This window comes from Macaca thibetana, chromosome 13, assembly GCF_024542745.1.
Source record: "Macaca thibetana thibetana isolate TM-01 chromosome 13, ASM2454274v1, whole genome shotgun sequence".
Classification (NCBI taxonomy): domain Eukaryota; kingdom Metazoa; phylum Chordata; class Mammalia; order Primates; family Cercopithecidae; genus Macaca; species Macaca thibetana.
The window spans coordinates 17,272,513-17,296,102 of record NC_065590.1 but is presented as its reverse complement, the minus strand read 5'-3'; the positions used below and the strand labels follow the sequence as shown (position 1 = coordinate 17,296,102).

At 41.9% G+C, this 23,590-nt stretch overlaps 3 protein-coding genes across 7 annotated transcripts in view; 2 read left to right on the top strand and 1 right to left on the bottom strand.

Annotated features, from left to right (window-relative positions):
• The window catches only part of MTLN (mitoregulin), a 1,146,577-nt gene that overhangs the window by 423,273 nt on the left and 699,714 nt on the right, over window positions 1–23,590 (bottom strand). The gene's annotated exons all lie outside the window — the stretch shown is intronic.
• ACOXL (acyl-CoA oxidase like) overlaps window positions 1–23,590 on the top strand; it is a 294,217-nt gene that overhangs the window by 217,150 nt on the left and 53,477 nt on the right. Inside the window, exon 13 of the mRNA XM_050753124.1 lies at window positions 13,313–13,422. The gene's annotated coding sequence lies outside the window, so the exon portion shown is untranslated. The remainder of the gene's footprint in view (window positions 1–13,312; window positions 13,423–23,590) is intronic.
• Window positions 10,731–12,308, top strand: LOC126933416 (40S ribosomal protein SA-like). Its single transcript, XM_050753110.1, has one exon. The coding sequence runs from the start codon at window positions 11,231–11,233 to the stop codon at window positions 12,089–12,091; it is 861 nt and encodes a 286-aa protein (XP_050609067.1). The 5' UTR covers window positions 10,731–11,230; the 3' UTR covers window positions 12,092–12,308.

The following is a 23,590-nucleotide window of genomic DNA, read 5'->3' as shown; positions in this document are numbered from 1 at the left end:
GCATATGTTTGTGTGTGCGTGTGTGTGTGCATGAAATCATTTGAGAGTAAGTTGCAGACATCAAAACACTTCATCCCTAAGAGCTTCAATGTTCATTTTCTAAAAATAAGGATCTTTTCTTATAAAATCATGATAACCATCATCATACCTAAAAAATGAGCAGTGATCTCATAGCATTATATAAAAAAATTTAAAGAAAAATCAACAGCATGAAAAAGAAGGAGCAAGATGAACAAACGTAACAACAGGCACTGGAGGAAGCAAAATAGAGAAACAAAAACTAATTAGTAACCCTAGGGATGTGTGGCCACATTGCATCCATAGAGCAAGAACAGCCTGCTATGAAATACGAGCATTCAGAGATCCATAAGTGATTGGAAAATTAAATATATACATTTACAAAAAAAAAACAAAACTCCAATATAAGGGCTACAGAACAAATTTGAGAAAACTTCCCAGAATGAAGATCAGAAAGACAAAAAACGGGGAGTAGGATTAAAGGGAAATTTCCATTCCATCCATTTTTGATGGATAATCAGTTGAAAATCTATAACATTTCCAAGAAAGGGATTGGAGAATATAGAAAGGCAGGTAAATCAGAGAAATAGAAGAAAATTCTCGAGATCTGAAGAAAGGCAAACAAGTCTGGAGATTGGCAGGACCCACTGGAAAAGACTAGAGCCTGAAAACAACCTGGAGAATTTCAGGACATCAAGCAAGGACAAAGAAAGGCCTCAAAACCCTCAAGCTGAAAAAACATGGGATTATTTGCTAAGGCCTAAGAGTCAGATTGACCACAGACCTCTCAAGCAGCACTGAAGGATGCAACAGCTTCTCAACTGTAATGTACCCGTACATCCTTGGATATCTTGTTCAACTTCAGATTCTGGGGTGGGGGGATTCTGTATTTCCAGCAATCTCTTAGGTGATATTATGACTCCTGGCCTTTGGATCACATTGAGTGGCAAGGGCCTACAGGTCTAGAATAAAATGGAATAATACCTTTAAAGTTCTGAAGAAGGTTGCTTTGAATGTAAAATTTCACAGCCAAATTATTGATCAAGTATGAGGCAAGATAAAGGCAGATATTCAAATGCACGATAAGTTCACTTGCTGTGCATTTTCTGAAAAATGTTACTTGTGGATGAACTGCAGAAAAGCATTCAAGAAATGAAGAATTTAAAAGACGTGGATCCTTTGTGGGGCTAACCCAAGTGGAGTATGTGTGAAGAAATACCTGGATGGTAGTGACGTGACAAGCCCAGAAAACAATTAGTCCAAATTTGAACAGGAAGTCAGAGGGGTCAAAAGACTGACTTTAAGAAGGAAACAATTTCTGTTCAACAAAAAGAAGCAGGAAGATTCTAGTGGTGTGATAGAAAAGGCATGTTTCTTCTTGAAACAAGAGAAAGAAGAGTCCATTAAGACTTCAGGAAAAACAAAACCACTCAAGAAAAGCATGCTCCAACTACGAGCAAACTAAAGCATGACACAAGAATGTATTTGACCTTCACACGGGGAAGCTTCCTCTTCTAGGAGAACAAAAACTACTTAAAAATGGTTATTTCTGGAGTGAGTTATTAAAGGTAAAAGATTGGGTAGGAGATTTTTGCTTTTTATTTAAGACTATTTAATAGGGCTTTTAATTTTTAGAGATCAAGTATATTTAAAACCATTAAAAAATATTATTTCCCTTTGATATAAAATGTCAGGGAGGGAAGAAAAGGAATGAAGAGTGACAAAGAAAGGAAGGGCTTTTCAAGAGAACAGACCAACTCATGATACACGCAAGCCCCCCCATCCTCCAACTAACAACCCTCTTTACTCCCACGACTGGGAAGTATTCCAGATTATTCCCCCAGACAAGCAGAACATCAAGTGTTAGAATGAGACCCTGAGACTGGCCTGTGTAAGGCGGTGGGTGTGGACTGAACCTTGGGCTGAAGAACTTGGACTCCTTCTGCTCCAGGAAGGAACCACATAGTGGACCTGAAAGAACATTCTCACCGAAGCCCTAGCCCTCTGGCTGTAGGGTGAGCCCCACGGATCAGCAGGTGAAGATGTTGAGATGCCAGTGGAGAAAGTGCAGATACCCCTAACGTCAGAGGTGGGGGCTGGGTCTACCCAATTGCGTGACATGAAGTATCAATTTTAAGGCTTGTGACTTGAATGGCAGCAGCAGCAGGGGCTGTAGGAGTGGCTGGTGCAGGAGTGACAGGGCTGTGGGTAACAGCTCTGCTTCCCTGGAAGAGCGCCTGCCTTCCTCGTCTGAGGGCCTCCTGGAGAGAGAGAGCAAGCAGAGTGCTGAGGGCCTCACCCAGCAGAACCAGAGCAAACAGTTCAATGGACCTTCCCTGAAACCTGCAGACAGGGACTTACGTCCAGAATTACCTCTGATGATGGCAGAAGGGAGGTGTAGAGGTGTGTGAAATGGGGCCAGACAGGCAGGCAGAGGCCTGGCGAGTGAAGGCTGTCAAGGCCATGGGGGATGATGGGGGTGGGCGGGGGCAGCCAAGCGTGGGCCTGGGCCCAAGTTCTCAGCCTGGAGGGGGATGGTGGTGCCCAGGCCAGGGTGGCGGCATTGGAAATGAAGTGTAGAGGAGGGCTGGAAGATCAGTTTGAGGAACAGAATTGATACAATGCATTCCCAAAACGTGAGCATTCTATTTTGGGGATGTGGAAGAACTTTGGAGTGATTTTTAGAAAAGAGGACCAAGGTAGTTAGAACAGACAAGATCTGTTTTTCTCTTTCCAAATCCATTGACCCATACACAAAGCTGGCACTAAGTTTTTCGAAACCAGATGTAGCAGCATCTAAATATTTACATTTTTCCTCATCAGGACTCCATGTGTGAGATTCTGGAGAAAGGGAGCCTTCTGGATCTGGGGCCTTTGTTCATGTTTTCTTCTCTGCTCCCCAGAATTGGATTTTAATGTAGTTTTTCAAATTGGGGACTATGAGTTCTTGACAGAATGTGTTAATTTTGTGTCTTAATTTTGATGATCATCTAAACAGATACAGTCCAAGCAGTACACACAGATCATCAGGATAACAGCCACATAACCAGAGATTGCCGTGGGGAGTCTGGCCTTTGTCTTGCACTGCTAAGCCCGTCAGCACCAGAGAACACCTTGTTGATCACCAGGAACCAATGAGGAAAGAACAGATGTAGGTTTTCTATGATTAAAACATCTGTGTTTAGTGGAGGCCAAAGATTGGTATGATGTGTTTGCTGCTTGAAGAGGTATCTTAGTCCATGTCTTCTTCTGTAACAGAATACCGCTGAGTAATTGATAAAGAACAGACATTTATTTCTCACAGTTCTGGAGGCTGGGGAGTCCAAGATCAAGATGCTGGCGTCTGGTGAGAGCTACTCTCTGCTTCCAATATGGCGCCTTGAATATTGTGTCCTCACATGGCGGAAGGCAGAAGGGGAGAAAGGGGTGAACTCACTCCATCAAGCCCTTTTTTAAAGGCACCTAATCCCATCCACAAGGGAGGAGCCCTCATGGCCTAATCACCCCCAAATATCTCCACCTTTTAGTACTATTACATTGGCAATACCTAAATTTTAGAAAAGACACATTCAAACCATAGCAGAGGGTTTTACAGCTCACAGAGAAGTATGGCAGAGGGATCTCTCTGCCCAGTCCTCAGGGGTGTGGGCATAACTCCCCCAAAGGAACTGGCACAGGCTTGAAAAAAACAAGTTCATGCTGCAAAACACTGTCTGTCACATGTGATTAGGGCTGTTGATTTGAATCTTATTGGTTTTGTAGTTTTGCTTGTATTTAATTTCATAGTTTAGAGTTGAACAAGAGCTATAAACATAAGGTGTTTATATCTAGTTTTATGTTTGAACATGTTTGAGTAACGTTATAATTTGAAACAACTTAAATCAACATTGGGGGTTAAGGAGAATTGTTTTTCTTTCAGAAAGGGTTTGCATGGTACTCAAGTTGTAACAAACCAAGTAGGATTTCTTTTTTAACATTCTGCCCATTGCCATTTCATTCTTCATTTTGTCACAGATTTAAGACAAGTTACTTTCTCTTTTCAATTGAAAAAAATTCCACAAGTAACATGTATTCCAACGACACTGGATGGTTTGTTGTTGTCATCAGGGGCTTGGGTTTCGGGAGGGGGCTGACACACGCATGCACTATGAGGAAGCTTGCTGGAAATGAGGGCGATAGGGGGATGAGTGGGGGTTAGAGGGAGGCCAGGGGAGGTGAGAATGGGATGGGAAAACACTTGGGAACAGCAGCCGCCCCTGCACTAGGGAAGGTGGGCACATCTGCTTCCTGGAGTTCGGGTTAGCAGTCAGGACACGTTTGTCTGCGTGTAATAAATACCCATCTAAAGTGGCTGAAACCATAAGAACACCAACCATGCTTCTTGGTGACCCCACAGCTGGGGACTGTCTGCCCTTGAGTCCCTTGCTTCTGTCCAGCGTCCAGTTCCACTGACACTGGAGTGATTTCTGGGTCGTCTCATCAGTGTCTTAAAACAGCTGCCACAATTCTGGGGAAGACAGCACGAGGGAAAACCTTCCCCAGAAACCTTCAGCTGAATTCCTCATAGGTCCCATTGGCCAGGGCAGTGCCCGTGGCCCAGCTGTATGAAAAATGGCATTTTCTACCTCTTTAGTGAGAAGTTCAGGCCAGAATGAAGTCTGTATGGGGTGTGAGGGCCGCGGCTGCCTGCAGGAATGGTGTGCTCCTGAGCTGGACTCCACTGGGCCGACTACAGATGGTGATGGGAAGAGCACAGGGGGTGCGGGGCAGGGGTACACTCCCAGGCTCTTTGTACCATGTGCATGGGACCCTTGGACTAGGCCCACAACAGGGATCAGCAGATCAATCACCTTCAAGGCCAGGCAGGTACCTTAATAACTGCAGCAGACCCAGAGGGACTCAGAGCACCATGGGGACTGGTGCACACGGAGAGCCTTTGCCCCCTTCCAAAGGGGCTGTAACCTCTCCTCAGCTCCCACTGATCATTGCGTTGGGGGAACATTGATTCAGGCGGTGTAGAAATTCTAAGTTTTCAACAGAAGGTAAGCACATAATTTGTTTTTAATGCGAAATGGCCATGGGGGTTGTGAGGGGTGTGTCTAACAAAACCCGTCTATGGCATGGGGTGAGCAACCGAGCCTTGCACACAATAGGCTGCAAAGGAGGGAGCTCTGGAGGAAGAATGCACGCTTAGGCCAGGGCGGCCTCATGGCCAGATAGCCCAGGCTCTGTTTCACCCACATTGAGGGACTGTGAAATCCTGGGCTTAGCCCCTCTGAGAGTTACAGCCCTCACCTGTAAAACCGGGACCATCACCTGTACCTTGTAGGACTCTTACAGTTACTCCTGTAGAGCACTTGGCACACAGTAGGGGCTCAATTAAGGCTGTGTTGTGGCTATTAGAATAAGCTGTGGGTTCTGCATTTGGTGATGTTTGGTTGTCAGACACCAGGGCTCACGCCCCTACTGTGGCATGAAGTAGCCTGGGCAAGTTCCAAGTAGGAGAGCCAAAATGTGTCCAGGGGACTGATGTAATGTGCGCAGATGTGTGGGATGGGAAGCGAAGGGAAGAAGAGACACCAAGAAGGGAGAAAGGGACTGGAAGAGCTCCCGGGTCCTGTCTACTGTGGCACAGCAAACCACCCCAAACTTCCTAACTTAGGGACACACCACAACCAGAACCACCATGTTGGGCCTGTGGACTCTGCTTTGGCTCAGAAATTCTAACAGGAAATCGCAGAGGTGGCTCATCTGGCAGCCTCCTGGGTCTGCACACCGGGCTCCGGATACTGACACTGTCACTCAGTTCCCCAAAGCGCCTGGATAAAGACAGCTCTTCCGACAGCAGCCAAGGCCTGGTGTCTAGCCCTGCCCCGCCCCTTCCTGTCACACACCCTGGCCGTCCAGGCTTCTCCATGCTGCGTTGTCTCTAAAGGCGCTCTGCCCACAGCCCTGAAAGCCTTTGTTGTTGCTACCATTCCTTCTCAGATTCAGAATTTATGTCAAGCGTGGGTGCGCAGTCCCTCTCTGTGCCCACTGAGCTTTGAGTTCACCTGTCATCTCATCACGTGATCCTGACAGTCTGTCTGCTCTTGCCCCTCCCCCAGCACACCACAGGTTCCTGCATTCTCTTTGAATCCCCAGTGACTAAACAGAGCCTGGCATACAGTAGGTGCTGCTTAGGTGTGGAATTATTGAAAGCATGGACTCTGGGCTTGTGTAGTGGCTTACGCCTGTAATCCCAGCACTTTGGGAGGCTGAGGGGGGGTGGATCACTTGAGGTCAGGAATTCGAGACCAGCCTGGCCAACATGGTGAAACCCCATCTCTACTAAAATACAAAAATTAGGTGTGATGGTGGGTGCCTGTAGTCCCAGCTACTCGGGAAGCTGAGGCAGGAGAATCGCCTGAACCCGGGAGGCGGAGGTTGCAGTGAACCGAGATCGCACCACTGCACTCTAGCCTGGATGACAGAGTGAATGAAACTCCGTCTGAAAGCATGGACTCTGTGTTGAAGTCCTCAGCCCCACTACTTCCTGGCTATGTGACCCTGGCAACTGGCTGAACCTCTCTAGGCCTCAGTTGTCTTATGTGGACAATGGAGTGAGTGATTCTATGAACTACCCAAAGTTGTCGTGAGGATTAAATTAGGTGTTCCATCTAAAGAGTTTGGAACAGAGCTTAAGTTTGGAGCAGAGCTTAGCCTTAGTAGATAGATGCTCAAAGAAAATGAGTAGTTGCTACTATTAGGTGTTGTATAAATGAATGAACACGAGAATGAAGCTCATTCGTTCTTTAAGGCTCAGGTCAAGAGCTCTCCTGTTCCATAAAGCGTTCCCCAGTCCTCATAGTAAAGGGATCCACTTTGAACTTGCTGTGCCTCTGTACCTGTCGTGTTCTTTACAGATCCCTCTGAGTATAGTCGTGTGTGCACAGGCTGATCTCTCCGTCTGCACTGGAAGACCCCGGGCGACGGCTGTATCTTATTCATCCTTTTAGTGTTCCCTATACTCAATATAAACAGTAGGTGCCTTGTACATAGTAAGTGCTCCATGAATGTGGCTGGAAGGAAGGAGGCAAACCAGAAAGGGGAAACCACTTTATAGCTAACTGGAAAGAGACACTAAGGAGATAAGTTAAACTTGGTCCAGATTGAACTGAAAACCACAACAAAACTAACCACTTTTAAGTTCGATTGAATTGTGCATGTTTTTTTGCTGGGCCTAAATCACTGCTTCAGATCCATCCATCCTTCCTGGTTTGAAGTTCAAATCCATGTTTTTTTTGTTTTGTTTTGGTTTGGTGTTTTGTTTTTTGTTTTGGTTTTTTTTTTTCTTGAGATGGAGTCTTGCTCTGTGCCCAGGCTGGAGTACAGTGGCACAATCTCAGCTCACTGCAACCTCCGCCTCCCAGGTTCAAGTCAAATCCATGTTTAAGGCCCAGTAATTACTCAGAGCTGCTTACATGTTGGTTTCTATGCTAAAGTAGTCCTTCCCCTTCCCTTTCCCCTTCCCTCTCTTCTCTCCCCGTTCCTTCTCTCGTCTCTCTCTTCTCCCCCTCTACTCTATTTCCCTCCCCTGCTCTTCCCTCCCTTCTTCTTCTGTCATCCCCTCCGTCTCTGCCTCTTATTTCTTCTAGCCAGGAAATTTTTAAAGATTCTCCCCAAAGAAATCTTGCCTTGATGGGATGTCCAGCATGTAAAAGAGGTAAAGAGTTAACATGCATGATGGTGAAAAATCAAGACCATCCACTTGGTCTTTTCTTCATTCTTGTACCCCTAGGTCACCCGTGAAATGCCCTTCAGGAACCTAGGCTTGCCAGATGTATGAGAAAGAAATATAGGATGCCTAGCTGCATTTGTATTTGAGGTAAACATGAATATTATTTCAGTATAAGTATGTCCCATGCAATATTTGGGTGTCCAAATATGAATTGGGTGTCCTCTCTTTTATCTAGCAATCCTATTGGAATCCTAGGGCCAGGGCCAGCTTCATGGGGTGAGAGGTGAGCAGTGGTACAGGACCCTGCACTCAGAAGGGACCATGCTTGGTTTAATGCTCTGTTCTCATCATCATAAAAGTCTTAGTAATATTTGAACAAGGGGGCTGGCATTTTAATTTTGTGTTGGGCCCCAAATTATGTAGCCAGTCTACCTAGGGTTTCTTGGAGCATGATTTGGGGCCCAGTGCCATAAGTACTGCCACGCTGAGTGAATTTACCACTCTATGGTACAAATCCAAGTGCGGCCCCACTGCCTGGATTCATAATGGTTATCTGGTGGGCTCTCCTTAGAAATCACATTTTTCTATTATAATTGGCTCTAAGTCTTTCTGCCTTGGCAGCAAACTCTACTTGTTAGGCTCTTTAATCCAAGTTTCACTGTACCTAGCATAAATCAGTGAAATGCTTAGTGTGTGGAAATGCTGGTTGCTTCATAGATGCCTTGAAAAGTGATTTGACCTTAAAAATAACTTTTATTGGTGTTACATAATCATGTTGCATGATGCATATGATATTTATTGCAAATGTATGTTGATGATGTCATCATTCTGCACAATTGCTAAGACTCATAGTTTCCAAATGTTGGCTGTAGATTTGCTTGATTCCTCCTGCAGATGGGATCTTTTTTAAAAGAAAAGACGTGGACGTTTTGACTGCTCACTCACCCTAGAGTTCTACTAAGAAAGGGGCTCCTGAGCAGGTGTATATGAAAATAAAGAGTGCAGAACCAACAGAATATGCAGAACCAGAGAACTGTATGAAGAGCCACAAAAACACCACCCACAATCACCTATCACAAGTTGTCTTAAGGAAACCTCGAATAAGTAAAACACCAGACCACCAGACTTAGAGGAGAATGTAATCACTTGTGTTGCCGAAAATGTTTCCCTTTATTAAACAATCTACTACTAGGTCCATTCTAAGGAATGAAATATCTAGAACTAAAACATGTAGTGAATAAAATTGGTTTTGAATTTCTTAGTTTTGATAGTCACCATTGTTATGTAAGAGATCACTTTTTTATTTTGCTTTTGGAGACAGAGTCTCACTCTGTCGCCCAGGCTGGAGTGCAGAGATGTGATCTCAGCTTACTGCAACCTCCATCTCCTGGGTTCAAGCGATTCTCCTGCTTCCTGAGTAACTGGGACTCTAAGCACGCACCACCATGCCTGGCTAATTTTTTAATGTTTTTAGTAGAGATGGGGTTTCACGATGTTGGCCAGGCTCTTAAACTCAGGTGATCCACCCACCTTGGCCTCCCAAAGTGCTGGGATTACAGGCGTGTGCCACTGCGCCTGGCCAAGAGATCACTTTTTAGGGGAATCTGGGTGATGGCTGGAGAGAATCATTCTGTGTGCTTTTAACTTTGCAACTTGTGTGAGCGTACAATTATTTTTAAATAGAGTTAAAAATTATACACACATACACACACACACACACACATCCTATATAGTATATTATAATATATTCAGGAACACCTCTATGAGGTGAAACAAGCATACTCAGTCTAGGTGGTGACTGATCTCTCTTTGCCTCTGCTTGGTAAGTTATAAAATAAAGTTCTGGACCTAGAGACTGTAATGCCCAAATCCCATGGTAGCTGATAGCTTCAATCACTTAATCTTTCACCAAGGGGGCATCAACAGCAGAAAATAAACTCATTTTAAAAATCATGTTTCCTTATCTCATGACCTAGAAAAGGAGCAGAGATCCAAAGTGAGTAATCTGCTTTTGTGATGTTTGCCAGAACCAAATTTATCTCCCTTGTCTTTCTTAAGTTTAGCACCTGAACTTGATGATTGTATCATTCTAATTTTAATTCTGGTTAGAGTGAGGGAGTTCTACCCAATTTTAGTTGCTTAAATGGAAAAAGTGGAAATCGTGGCAGAAGTTAAAGGAGATTATCAAGGAATTGGACGTATTGGATGAGATAGGGAGAACAGGAAGGGAATGTACTTAGTCATTCACTCTTTCAATGGTGAGTCCTCACCTCTGGGCTCTGTACAATACGTTGTCTGATGACACAAGGATGGACACACTGTGACCCGCTGGCACTAGCTTTCCAGGCTGTAGGAAGACAGCAAGGCAGTAAACAAGTTGTGGTCTGCAGCACCAGGTAGCCATAAATGCTATGGAGAAAAATAGAGCAATAGGGAAAGCTGTGGGGGTGGCAGTCAGAGAAAGCAATTTGTTCATACTTGGAATGACGTTGCTTCTGCAGCAAGAGTAAGATAGAGTTACAGCCATCATAAATTTTATAGATTAGCAAAAACAAAGTTAAATCTTAATCCTGGTATTGCGTTAGTGAAATGGAACTGGATTGCTATATCACTTTAATTTTAATTCTAGTTAAAGTCAGTTTATTTTCCCCACTTTTCCAGATCCTGGCAGGGTTTGATTCTCACACTTATTTTATATAGCAGCAGCCATAAAAATGTACGTGTTCTTTGACCCGTAATGCAGTGATTCTCAGTCTCACTGGACCTAATGCCCTCTTTTTGACAATAAATATTTTGTAACACTCCCTTTACTATCCTGAATGAAATCATGGATCACATAACCTATCTAGAGACATAATTGCAAGAATTCAAGACACTACTTAAGGAAACCAAAGGAAAGTTATTTATATTATAATAAAGTAAACATGAACACAGCAAGATATACAATGCCTGCATCTATACTCAGAATTACTGTGTCAGCCTCGAATGCAGATGCCCAGACTTATGGACCAGTCATACCTGGGAGCATTGCAGGTTGCCATGGCGATGGGAGAGGAGAGAAGGCTATGTCACTTGTGCGCTGGCCTAAAGCACCTCTAATTTCAAGGGAACAGGGGAATTTAATTCTTCCATAGGCCTGGGACTTGGAAAACCTGAAAGCTTTGGTGTAACTAAGTTCAGGGCTCTTAACTGCCTGTGTGTATTTGACCACATGGCATTTGACAGGACACGGGGTATGGCACAGTCCTCTGTTGGTTGAGATGATCCCATGCATTTCACACCTGGCTCTGCCCACCAATGCCAATAAAGCTCCCCCAGGCAAAAATGCTTTGAAAGTTTTCAGCATCCCTCTTATTGGCAGAGTGACCCTCTTGAAGAACCTCTGTATCTTTTCCGCGCTACCTACAGAGGGATCCATACGGCGTTGTTCTGGATTCCCGTCGTAACTTAAAGGGAAACTTTTACAATGTCCAGAGCCTTGATGTCCTGCAAATGAAGGAGGAGGATGTCCTTAAGTTCCTTGCAGCAGAAACCCACTTAGGTGGCACCAGTCTTGACTTCCAGATGGAACAGTACATCTATAAAAGGAAAAGTGATGGCATGTACATCATAAATCTGAAGAGGACCTGGGAGAAGCTTCTGCTGGTGGTTCGTGCCATTGTTGCCGTTGAAAACCCTGCTGATGTCAGTGTTATGTCCTCCAGGAATACTGACCAGAGGGCTGTACTGAAGTTTGCTGCTGCCACTGGAGCCACTCCAGTTGCTGGCCGCTTCACTCCTGGAACCTTCACTAGCCAGATCCAGGCAGCCTTCAGGGAGCCACAGCTTCTTATGGTTACTGACCCCAGGGCTGACCACCAGCCTCTCATGGAGGCATCTTGTGTTAACCTACCTACCATTGCTCTGTGTCACACAGATTCTCCTCTGCGCTATGTGGACATTGCCGTCCCATGCAACAACAGGGGAGCTCACTCAGTGGGTTTGATGTGGTGGATGCTGGCTCGGGAAGTTCTGCGCATGTGTGGCACCAATTCCCGTGAACGCCCGTGGGAGGTTATGCCTGATCTCTACTTCTACAGAGATCTTGAAGAGATAGAAAAAGAAGAGCAGGCTGCTGCTGAAAAGGCAGTGACCAAGGAGGAATTTCAGGGTGAATGGACTGCTCCAGCTCCTGAGTTCACTGCTACTCAGCCTGAGGTTGCAGACTGGTGTGAAGATGTGAAGGTGCCCTCTGTGCCTATTCAGAAGTTTCCTACTGAAGACTGGAGTGCTCAGCCTGCCACGGAAGACTGGTCTGCAGCTCCCACTGCTCAGGCCACTGAATGGGTACGAGCAACCACTGAATGGTCTTAAGCGGTTCTTGCACGGGCTCTTAAGCAACATGGAAAAATGGTTGATGGAAAATAAACAACAGTTTCTTAAAAAAAAAAAAAAAAAGAACCTCTGTATCAGTCAAGTTCATGGGGAATTATTCACAGGTAATAATACAAAATATGACTATGCTATTTGTCGGCTTATATTGCTATCAAGGTTATTATGACAGCATAAAACTGGAAACAACCTAAGTATCCAACCAAATGGAAATGTTTAGTTAGCTATGATTTATCAAAACAAAATGATACGGTCAGTAAATAAATAGAATTCTACACAACAGTGCAAACCAAAAATGTCATTTGTGATATACTGTTGATTGAAAGCATGCATAACATTTTATATAATCTATATAAAAACATGCATGCATATAAAGAAAAGAAGAAATATTGTGAAATTGATAATTGAAAGAGAATGAATCAGCTATGTATTGATTTGTAACAAACCACCCCAAAATGTAGTGCTTTGAGACACCAATGTGTTAGCTCATGATTCTGTAGGTCAACAGTTTGGGCTAAGCTCACACGATGTGGTTTTTCTGCTGTCCTGCTGGTCTTCCCTGGGCTCACTCATGCTGTGGCAGCAGCATGTCGGGGCTGAGTGGGAGCATGCTGGTCCAAGGTGGCCTCACTCACATGTCTAGTGGTTGTTGCTGACCATCAGCTGAGTTTCTGCAGCGGGCTAGCCATGGACATCTTCTTTGAACCACCACAGAAGAGCATGCAGTATTTTAGGCCCCAATTATAACTTTAAAGCTGCTGCAGTAGAAGATTGATAGAGGGTAGACATTGTTTTATTTGTGCATTTCAATACTATTCCCCAAAGGTCTAACTGACCAGAGAATGTCAGGGGTGAAAAAGAGAATGGACCAGCCATCTGGTCCACGGAAGACAAGTGGGTTTTACCAAAGTGTCAGCTAAAACAGTTGGTCCCAGGACCAGTGTTAGAGACTGATACAGGCAAGAAGAGAGAGCAAGCAGTAAGCAGTTAGTGAAGTCGGCCACAGGGGAGGATGGGGGATGGTGTGATAAATGCCCCACATTTGCCTTGGGAAAGTAGAGGCCATTTTAAGAATCAGGTCTTGTATTTGATTCCTTCCAAGGAGTTTGCTAAGTGACAAATAGATCTTATTGGGTTGCAGTATTAAAGATACTGTCGTTTTTTACACTGCTGAGACTGATGAGTGATAAACTCTCTGCGCAGGTTGTGGGGCAGGAACTGCTGGCCCAATACACCAAACAGTATGAAGAAAAACCACTCTTTGGTCTGCTCCAAAACTGGGCTGAATCTGTGGGGGACAAGCTGAGAACAAGGTACGTATTACTGAGACCATCGTCATCATCTGTCTTCAGTGGCTTATCATGAAGCCTGCATTAATAGAGCCTTGGCATAACTGACTCTCACTTGAGATTTTTAGTGTGTGCTATACGCAAGAAATCTGTGAATATGTGAAATTAATGCTTGTACACTCACTACCAACTTAAAAACTAAAACATTGCTCATTCTGTTCTTTCTCCTTGAGTTCCTTTTTTATTTCATGTTCACTGTTCCAAGCAGTCTACAGGATTTAATCCTAAAAACCCTATGAGTTTTTATTTCCATTTGGCAAGTTTCCAAATGGTAAGTTCTTATTTCCATTTCACAGATGAAGAAACCGAGACACAGAGGTTAAGTCCCTTGCTTACCATTTCCAAATGGTAAGTTCTTATTTCCATTTCACGGATGAGGAAACTGAGGCACAGAGGTTAAGTACCTTGCTCAAGATTACATGGCTAGTGAGTGGCAGAGATGAGATTTGAACCCAGACAGTCTGGCTTCAACATCCGTGCTTTTGGTTGTTTGTATTGATCTTTCAGTATTGTCCGTTAGCTTTATAAATAAAACAATATATATAGTATTTTGTAACTTTGTTTTCACTCAGTATTTTGTTTCTCTGAATCATTCACATCGTTATGTATAGCTGCAGAACTCCTCTTCACAATATTCTGTAATTTTCCATCCTGTGTGTATGCCACACTGTACTTGTCCATTCTAATCTCTGGTATCTTGGACATTTGGGTCATGTATGGTTTTTTGGTATTTTGCATGATGCTGTTATGAAAAACCCTGTACATGTTTTCTGGGGGATGTGCACAAGAGTTTTTATAGGGCTTTCAAACGTAGTTAACATTACTTAGAGTAAGAAATACACTTTAAATCACCATGGACACCCATATATCCATAGGACCTCCATTTCAGAAGCAACTGAAGCAAACAGTTCATGGAGCAGTGGCTACCTCCCTATTTATTACTAATGATGCTCTCTGATATTTTTACATTTTATTTTTAAAGAAAACTGATCTTAGAAGAATATTGATTTCAGCCAGACATGGTGACTCATGCCTGTGATCCTAGCACTTTGGGAGGCCAGGACAGAAGGACTGCTCAAGCCCAGGAGTTCGAGACCAGCCTGGGCAATATAGTGAGACCCCCTGTCTCTACAAAATTAATACAAAAATTAGCAAGGCATGGTGGCACATGACTGTGGTCCCAGCTGCTCAGGAGGCTGAGGCAGGAGGATCACTTGAGCCTGGGAGGCAGAGGTTGAAGTGAGCCGAGATCATGCCACTGTACTCCAGCCTGGGCAACAGAGTGAGACCTTGCCTAAAAAAAATAAAATAAAATAAAAATAAAAATAAAAAAGGCCGGGTGCAGTGGCTCATGCCTGTGAGGCACTTTGGGAGGCTGAGGCAGGTGGATCACAAGGTCAGGAGATGGAGACCATCCTGGCTAACACAGTGAAACCCCGTCTCTACAAAAAAATTAGCCGGGCGTGGTGGTGGGCGCCTGTAGTTCCAGCTACTCGGGAGACTGAGGCAGGAGGATGGCATGAACCCAGGAGGCAGAGCTTGCAGTGAGCTGAGATGCGCCAGTGCACTCCAGCCTGGATGACAGGGCGAGACTCTGTCTCAAAAAGAAAAAAAAAAAATACCCCAACCCTTAAACTGATTTTATGACCTATTAGTTATATGCAATCTGTTGTTTGAAAAACATTCCCTTATGATATATATTACCTAGGAATGGAATTGCTGTGTTATGGAGTAATGTTCAACTTTACTAGATAGTGACAAATTATTTTTCAAGGTGGTTGTTTAAATTTACACCCCCATTAGCAGCATGTATCTTGTGGGGCCTTATTGTGTTCTCACCAACACTTGGTACTATCAGACTTCTTAATTTTTGTCAATACAATATAAGAAATGATCTCTCACCCTGACTTTAAACTGAATTTTTACGATTACTGTTAAGGATGAGCATGATTTCACATGTCTGTTTGCCATTTGTATTTGTTCCTATGTGAAATGCCTGTTCATGTTTTTTTGCCTATTTTTAGTGTGTGTGTGTATGTGTGTGTGTGTGTATGTGTGTGTGTGTCTTGTTCTTATTGATTTTTAAGGGCTCTTTATCCTTTGTTATAAATGCTATAATTATCTTTTCTATGTTTGTGGCTTGTCTTATGTTTTCTTTATGGTATCTTTTGATTGAGATAAATTCATTAATTACAGTTGAACTTACCAGTCTTTTCTTTTTATCCAACACTTTCTGCATCATCTATTCTGAAGTCATGAAATCTATATCTTTAAAAGTTTGAAAGTTTCACTTTTTACATTTAATTATTGAATCCATACACATTCTTATGTATGGTTTGAGGAAGGGATCTAATTTTACTTTTCTCCTTCAGGGACAGTCAGTTGTTCCAGCAACATTTACTGAATTGGACATTCTTTCTTAGTAACCTGCAAGGTCTCTTTGGCATTTATTAAATCTCCGTCTATTTGGGAGTTTGTTTTTGGGCTATTTTGTTCCTAGTCTCTTTGTATATTTTTGATCCAACAATACACTGTTGTAATTACTCTGGCGTTATAATAAAATATTACTATAGTATTATATTATTATATCAGAAATGTAATTCAGAATTGTGTTGGCTGTTCAGGATCTTTGGCTATTTCATGTAAGTTTTGTAATCAGTTTGTCAAGTTTCTTAGAAATAAAACACAGGATGAATATTGTAGGATTGTACTTACATGACATACCTAGAGTAGTCAAATTTGTGGAGATAGAAAGTAGAATATTGGTTCCCAGGGGCTAAGAACAGGAGAGAATGGGCAGTTATTGTTTCATAGGTACAGAGTTTCAGTTTGGGAAGATGAAAACGTTGTGGAGATGAATAGTGGTAATGGTTGTACAACAGTGTGAATGTACTTAATACCACTGAGCTGTACACTTTAAAGTAGATAAAATGGGCCAGGTGCAGTGGCTCATGCATGTAATCTCAGCACTTTGGGAGGCTGAGACAGGTGGATCACCTGAGGTCAGGAGTTTGAGACCAGCCTGGGCAACATGCTGAAACCCCGTCTCTTCTAAAAACATAAAATTAGCCAGGCGTGGTGGTGCATGCCTGTACTCCCAGCTACTTGGGAGATTAAGGCAGGAGAATTGCTTGAACCCAGAAGGTGGAGGTCACAGTCAGCCGAGATCGCACCATTGCACTCCAGGCTGGGCAACAAGAGCAAAACTTCATCTCAAAAAAAAAAAGTAAATAAAGTTAAAATGGTAAATGTTTTGTTATTTGTATTTTACCACAGGCCTGAAAACCTGCTGAAAGTTGCTTTGAAAGTATATTAAATCTATAGATTTGCAGAAAATTTGACATATTTATAAAGCAGGTCTTCCTCTCAAAGATTTTCATCTTCAAAGTGTCCTCCAGGGTTGTATAATTTTTTCCATACATAGTATATCCTTTCATAGATTTATTACTAGTTACTCCGTAATTTTGTTGCTAAAAGAATATTTTTAAATTATAATTTTTATAGTTAATGGTTTATTATACATGCAGTTGGGTTTTGTGTATAAATTTGACTGTAAAGAAATTTCTTTTTTTTTTAAATTTATTTATTTATTATTATTATTATACTTTAAGTTCTAGGGTACATGTGCATAACGTGCAGGTTTGTTACATATGTATACTTGTGCCATGTTGGTGTGCTGCACCCATCAACTTGTCAGCACCCCTCAACTCGTCATTTACATCAGGTATAACTCCCAATGCAATCCCTCCCCCCTCCCCCCTCCCCATGATAGGCCCCGGTGTGTGATGTTCTTTTAAATATGTCTGTAGATTCTTTGGAGGTTTTTTCCATAGATAATCATTTGCAAATTATAAATTTTTATTTCTTCCTTTCCAATTATTATTTCTTTTGTTCTTTTCATGTCTCACAGCAAGAGCTAGGACCGCCAACACAATTTGAATAGAAGCCATCTTACAGGGTGTTCTTTTGCATTATTGCTGATTTTATTTATTATGTTAGAGACAGGGTCTTATTCTGTCTTCCAGGCTGGAGTGCTGAAGTTTCTGATAGACACACTTTACTTCCTAAAGAAGCTTATACATTTTAAATGTATTTTTGTCATTACCAGATTAATGTTATCAAATGATATTTTTCTGCATCTGTTGAAATGATCATATATTTCTTCTTTATTTTGTTAGTTTGATGAACAACTTTTGCGTTAAACTACCTTGCATGCTGAAGAAATGCTCAATTTTGTTATGCTGTATTATCATATTTATATTTTCCTGGAATTGGCTTGTTAGTATTTTTTAGGAGTAGGAGATTGTATATTTATAGTTTTCCATTCTTGTACATTCCTGATTTAGATTTATGTCAAAGTTTTACAGCTCTCATAGAGTTATTTTGGGGGGAGTGATTTCTTATTCTGTGAAAGAATTTGATAATTCATCAAATTTGAAAATAATCTGGGCTTAGCGAGTACTTTAAACTATTTAATTAGCTTAATTGTTTAAAGACTAGGCTTTTCTTTTCATGTCAGTTTGAGTAAATTATATTTTTCTAGGAATTTATTCATTTGGTTTTGATTTTATTGGTGTAAGTTTTTTTGTGTACTATTCTATCATTATCTTTTTAACTTCTGCTGGATCTGTAGTTGTGTCTCATTTGTCATTCCTAAAATGATTTCTTGTGCCTTCTCCTTTCTTTGTTGTTGTTGCTCAGTCTCATCAGCAACTGGTTTATTGTTATTTTGCAAACAACTAACTTTTCCGTTTGATCCTTTCTGTTGTACCTTTGTTTTCTATTTCATTGATTTATGGTCATGAATGTATTGTCTCCTATATTATACTTTTAGAGAGCTTCTTATGCTTTTTTGTTTTGTGTATTTTTAAATTATTTTTTTTTTTTGGAATGAAATTATTGGTCCCTGAAACCTGAAAGTAGTGAACTAGTTTCTAAGGAAACTATTCATTAAAGAATATAATCTCACAATCCTGATTAAACACATGGAAAACACAGTAAATGATGGTCTGGGATTTTTTATACCATTGGGATGAAGTGCAATTGAGAAATCTGTAATCTGTCTTTTTTTTTTCTTTTTTTATTGCTGCTCAGGACCCTGTTTATTCAAACTGTGGTCCATCTTAAAGCTTGAAAACACGAGCTCCTACACGTTAGGAGTGTTTCACTGGAGTCTCTCTTAGTTTTAATGTCTCCGTTTGTCTTCATATTCTAGAGTTAGTGGGTCTTCCTAATATTTCTAGCTCTTGAGTAGGAAGTTTATAGTATGGATAGCTTTTTCCTCCAATGTATTAGTTTGAAAATTGTCCAACATATTAAGGGGTTGAAAGAAAAGTACAACTCCCCACCAGAATCAGTTCCATCCTTGCAGGAAACTTGTTCCCCAACTGGCCACAAATCATCTGCCCTTTGATTTCTTTTTCAGATAGTAGAGCAGGACTTGTTTCCATCATTTTGGAAGTATGACATGCTGTCACCCATATGCAAATCTATATCCCTAGCACATTTTCCAGGACAGAGTTGAGATGTGCCAAAGGCAGTATTCCAATTGTAAATATTTGGAAAGTTCCAGTCCATTTATTTTTGTCTCAGTTATTAACCTCCAAAACAGTATACATCTCTCTCCCACACATCTAGGTTTTACTGATTCAGTCTCTGTGTTTATCCCCTTAAATCCCAAAACTTTACTTACTCCAACTTTTATATGAAGGAAAGCCTTTGTCATCAACATGTTTTCAGCACTCACTGTGTACTCGGCACTTCTCTATGCATTGGTGATCAGCAGTTACTAGGGGCTCTGCCTTCATGGAGTCTGCACTCCGAGAGCAGTAGGATGGAGGCATAGTGACAGCCCTGAGAAAAGCACTCTTGAGAAGGTGGGGACCTGAGGAAAGATGGGCTGAGAACTTCCTGGCACCCTCACATCCCTCCAGTGTGCACCCATTTGTCTGCACAGTGACTACCCCTCATTTCGGCCTGGGAGGAGTCAGTCATGGTACTGCAAAGCCTCCATGGGACCAGGTAAAGCAGATGGAGCATGGCAGGGAGAGGAGCCCCCGGAAGGAAGTGACTCTGAGAGGGGATTGTACCTGGCTCTACAGACAGCCCCATTCAGCCCTAGCTTGTGCCTGCAAGGGCTGCCTCTCTCCCTCCTGCATGGAAGCCTGCCACTGGGGCCCTTCCCGCTCTCATCAGCCTGTGGACCTTTAGGAGGTAGTAGCAGGTGTCCAGGAAAGTCAAGCTTTTGCCTTGCACCCAACATGTTTTTCTACATTGTGCTGTAAAATTTACAAATATTCACCAAAGTTGAAATAATTTTACAGGAAGCACTTATGTACACACCATGGAGATTCTATTAACCTATTACTGTACCTGCCATATCACTATCATATCTGTGGATCTATGTATGGAACTGACCCATCCATTTATCTTCTCTTTTTGATCCATTTCAAAGTAAACTGTAGACATCAGCATATTTCTAAATAATTTAGCATGAGCCTTATTAACTAGAGTTACATATTCAGTTATAGTTCTTATGTAGTTTACATACAATAAAATGCACAAATCTTAAGTGTACATTCACTGAGTTTTGACAAACACACAAACCTATGTAACCAAACTCTTATTAAGATATAGATCATCACTCCAGAAAGTTCTTTCATGCCCCTTCTTGGTTAATCTTACTACCCAGGTACAGCCACTCTTCTGATATTTTCCCACCACAGATTAATCTTTCTGTGCTAAAACTTCACGTAAATGGAACCAGGCAGTATGTACTCTTTTGTAGCTGCCTCGTGAACTTGACATAATGTTTTTTGACATTCACCCATGTTGTTGTGTGTATTAGTTTGTTTCTTTTCATTATTGTAGTATTTTACTTTATGGATATAGTAGAATCATTCTCTTATGGATGAATAGACACTTGGGATGTTTGCAGTTTTTTACTGCTGTGAGTAGAACTGCTATGAGCATTCTTATATAAACTTTTTTGTGAACGTATGTTTTTATTTCTTAGGCAAATAGTAGGAGTGAAACTGCTAGAACATAGGGTATGTGTTCATTTAGTTTTATTAGGAACTGTGACAACATTTTGCAAAGAGATTTCACCATTTTACACTCAGCAAGCATGAGAGCTCTGGTTTCTCCAGATCCTCGGCAACACTTGATGTCAGTGTACTTAATTGTAGTCATTCTGGTGGATGTATAATGCTACCTCACCATGGTTTCTGTTTGCGTTTCCCTGATGTCTAATGATACATATTTTAATTTAATTTAAACTTTATTTAACGATAGAGTCATTTGGATCTTGTAAAATACGCAGTTACAAGGAGGTTGCCTTTAGCAATGTTCCTGTTTTTTAAAGAGAGTCTGCACACTCTTTTGCACTGGGCAGGCTCCTAGACCTACATGATATGCGACTCACATGACTCAGCGAGTGGGTGAGATCCCCTTCCTGCAGCACATGCAGTTCACAACCTCAGGTAGACAAACATGTTCTACAGTCCGCATTCCAGGAAGGCCAGTTTCCAACAACAGCCCCTGGAATGACTAAAACATACTTTTCAATAATATATGAAAGCCCTTCACATCTTTTATTAAGTAGACTGAGGCAGAAACCCAACCTTCTTAAAGCCCAGATTCAGAATAAACATTGACATCATTTAAATGTCCTGGTAATTGGCATGTAAATACCTCCCTCTTCCCTGTCTAAATGGAGGGCGATTATTAATTCAGCACTTGGCATCTCAAAAGCACTGCATCAATTGCTTCTTAACGTTCCTCTCGTGCCTTCTGATTAAGCAACAACAGCCACTTGGGTTTTTTATTTTTAGTTAATATGAATTTAAGTTATTTGGGTCTTATAATAACTTACTTCCTCAGGAAGTGGGGAAAGGGGAGGGCAAGAGGTGGCTGCGCTATGGGAAACTCTAAGTGTGAATTAAGCCTTCCCCTGTTTGTCTAGGTTATCTGTAGGTTCATGGTGGGGCCATAAAATTGGCATGAAATACAGAGTTTCATGATGAAAAGCTCACAGGCTTTTAATTGTGAACTTGGTTGTTTTGAGTCTGTGCTTAACGTCTCTTAACTCCTGTGTGCCTCAGTTTCCTTATTTGCCAAGTGGGAAAGATGGGAATTGCTGCCTGCTGAGGAATGCCACTATGTCTGTAGCACACCCTCCCCTGTGCTTGCACACAGCCCTCTCACTTCCCTCTGGGGTGCCTCTTGCTTTAAACACTGATGTTCCCCAACAAAACCTGAGCTCGACTGCCTATGTGACCTCGAGCAAGTTACCAAATCTTGCTGAGCCTCAGTTTCCTGAACTTTTCACTGGATAATTATCATATTCTAGAATTATTGAGAAAATTGAATAATTCACAGCAAATAATGAGCACAATTCCTGATATATATTTAATAAATATTATTAATTGATAAATATTTTGTAACATATATTTGATTATTAATACCCAATTATAATAATTATAGTAAGTGCCCAGCAGCGGTTATTATTATAAACTCACTTCACAGAGCTGTATAGTGGTTATTATAATAAACTCACTTGACAGAATTGTATAATGGGAGCCAGGCACGGTGGCTCGTGCCTGTAATTCCAGCACTTTGGGAGGCTGAGGTGGGCAGATCACTTGAGGTCAGCAGTTCAAGACTAGCCTGGCCAACATGGTGAAACCCTGTCTCTACTAAAAATACAAAAATTAGCCAGGCACAGTGGCACGTGCCTGTGGTCCCCACTAGTCAGGAAGCTGAGGCATGAGAGTCACTTGAACCCAGGAGGTGGAGGTTGCAGTCAACCGAGATCATGCCACTGCACTCCAGCCTGGGAAACAGAGTGAGACTCTGTCTCAAAAAAAAAAAAAAAAAAAAAAGATTGTATAATGGTTGAGTCATACATGAATTGTATAATGGTTGATTATACTTGACAGAAATCATATTGCTATTAAGAAAGACTATACAAAATATTGAACACTATAACACAATAGTAAGTGGAAAAATTAGGAAACCAAATCATCTCTATACCACAAGGACAACCACCTAGAGTAAACTAGAGCTAAGATTACTGAAAAGAATTATGAATAGTCAATGAGAGATGGGATGGGGAGATTATGTATACTGACACTATTTTTCTGCAGGAAAAAAAATGTTTTTAAAAACAAACCCACTCTATTTCTTTCAAATGAAATTCTTTGGTGAGACCAACATAATGATGGTCACTGTGATTTTCTTTCAGTTTCCTGGCATTTAACATGGACACAGTTGATGATCTTGCCTTTCTGTTGAAAGCAGTGAAAATTCAGGCCGGGCGCGGTGGCTCAAGCCTGTAATCCCAGCACTTTGGGAGGCCGAGGCGGGTGGATCACGAGGTCAGGAGATCGAGACTATCCTGGCTAACATGGTGAAACCCCGTCTCTACTAAAAATACAAAAAACTAGCCGGGCGTGGTGGCGGGCGCCTGTAGTCTCAGCTACTTGGGAGGCTGAGGCGGGAGAATGGCGTGAACCCGGGAGGCGGAGCTTGCAGTGAGCCGAGATCACGCCACTGCACTCCAGCCTGGGAGACAGAGCGAGACTCCGTCTCAAAAAAAAAAAATTAAAAAAAAAAAAGAAAATTCGTGAAAGGGTTCTTCAGTGGGGTTTGGTGACCAGAATTTATTATAAGGTAAAGATACATGGTGTTATACTTTTCCTTTTGACATGTGTTTAAGGGATATCCTTGCTGGTGAACTATCTGTTAAGTTTAGTAGAGGATGAGTCAGCTTAATGACAAGCTTCTGGAAGCAGCTAGAGTTCCTACAGGCCATTTTGCATGACACCATTGCTTGCTCTAGAGGCCAGGATGCTTCTGTTTAACCCCCTTTATGTCATCTTGTAGAATTCCACCTGCAAGCACCATGTGGCTGCCATGGGAGTTGATGAGTGGTATAATTTTCAGCCCTTATCGAAATTGAAAAATCATTGTTTTATATGTATAAAGAGTACATTGTTCTCAAAGACAGGGAGGGGAACTGCATCAGGCATATGTAAAAATTAACATTGGGTTAGTCTAAGATGCATTCTATCTCCTATTAAAATACCCACGAAGCTCTGCAAAAGCATAAAATCTTGTGCCAGCATTAATA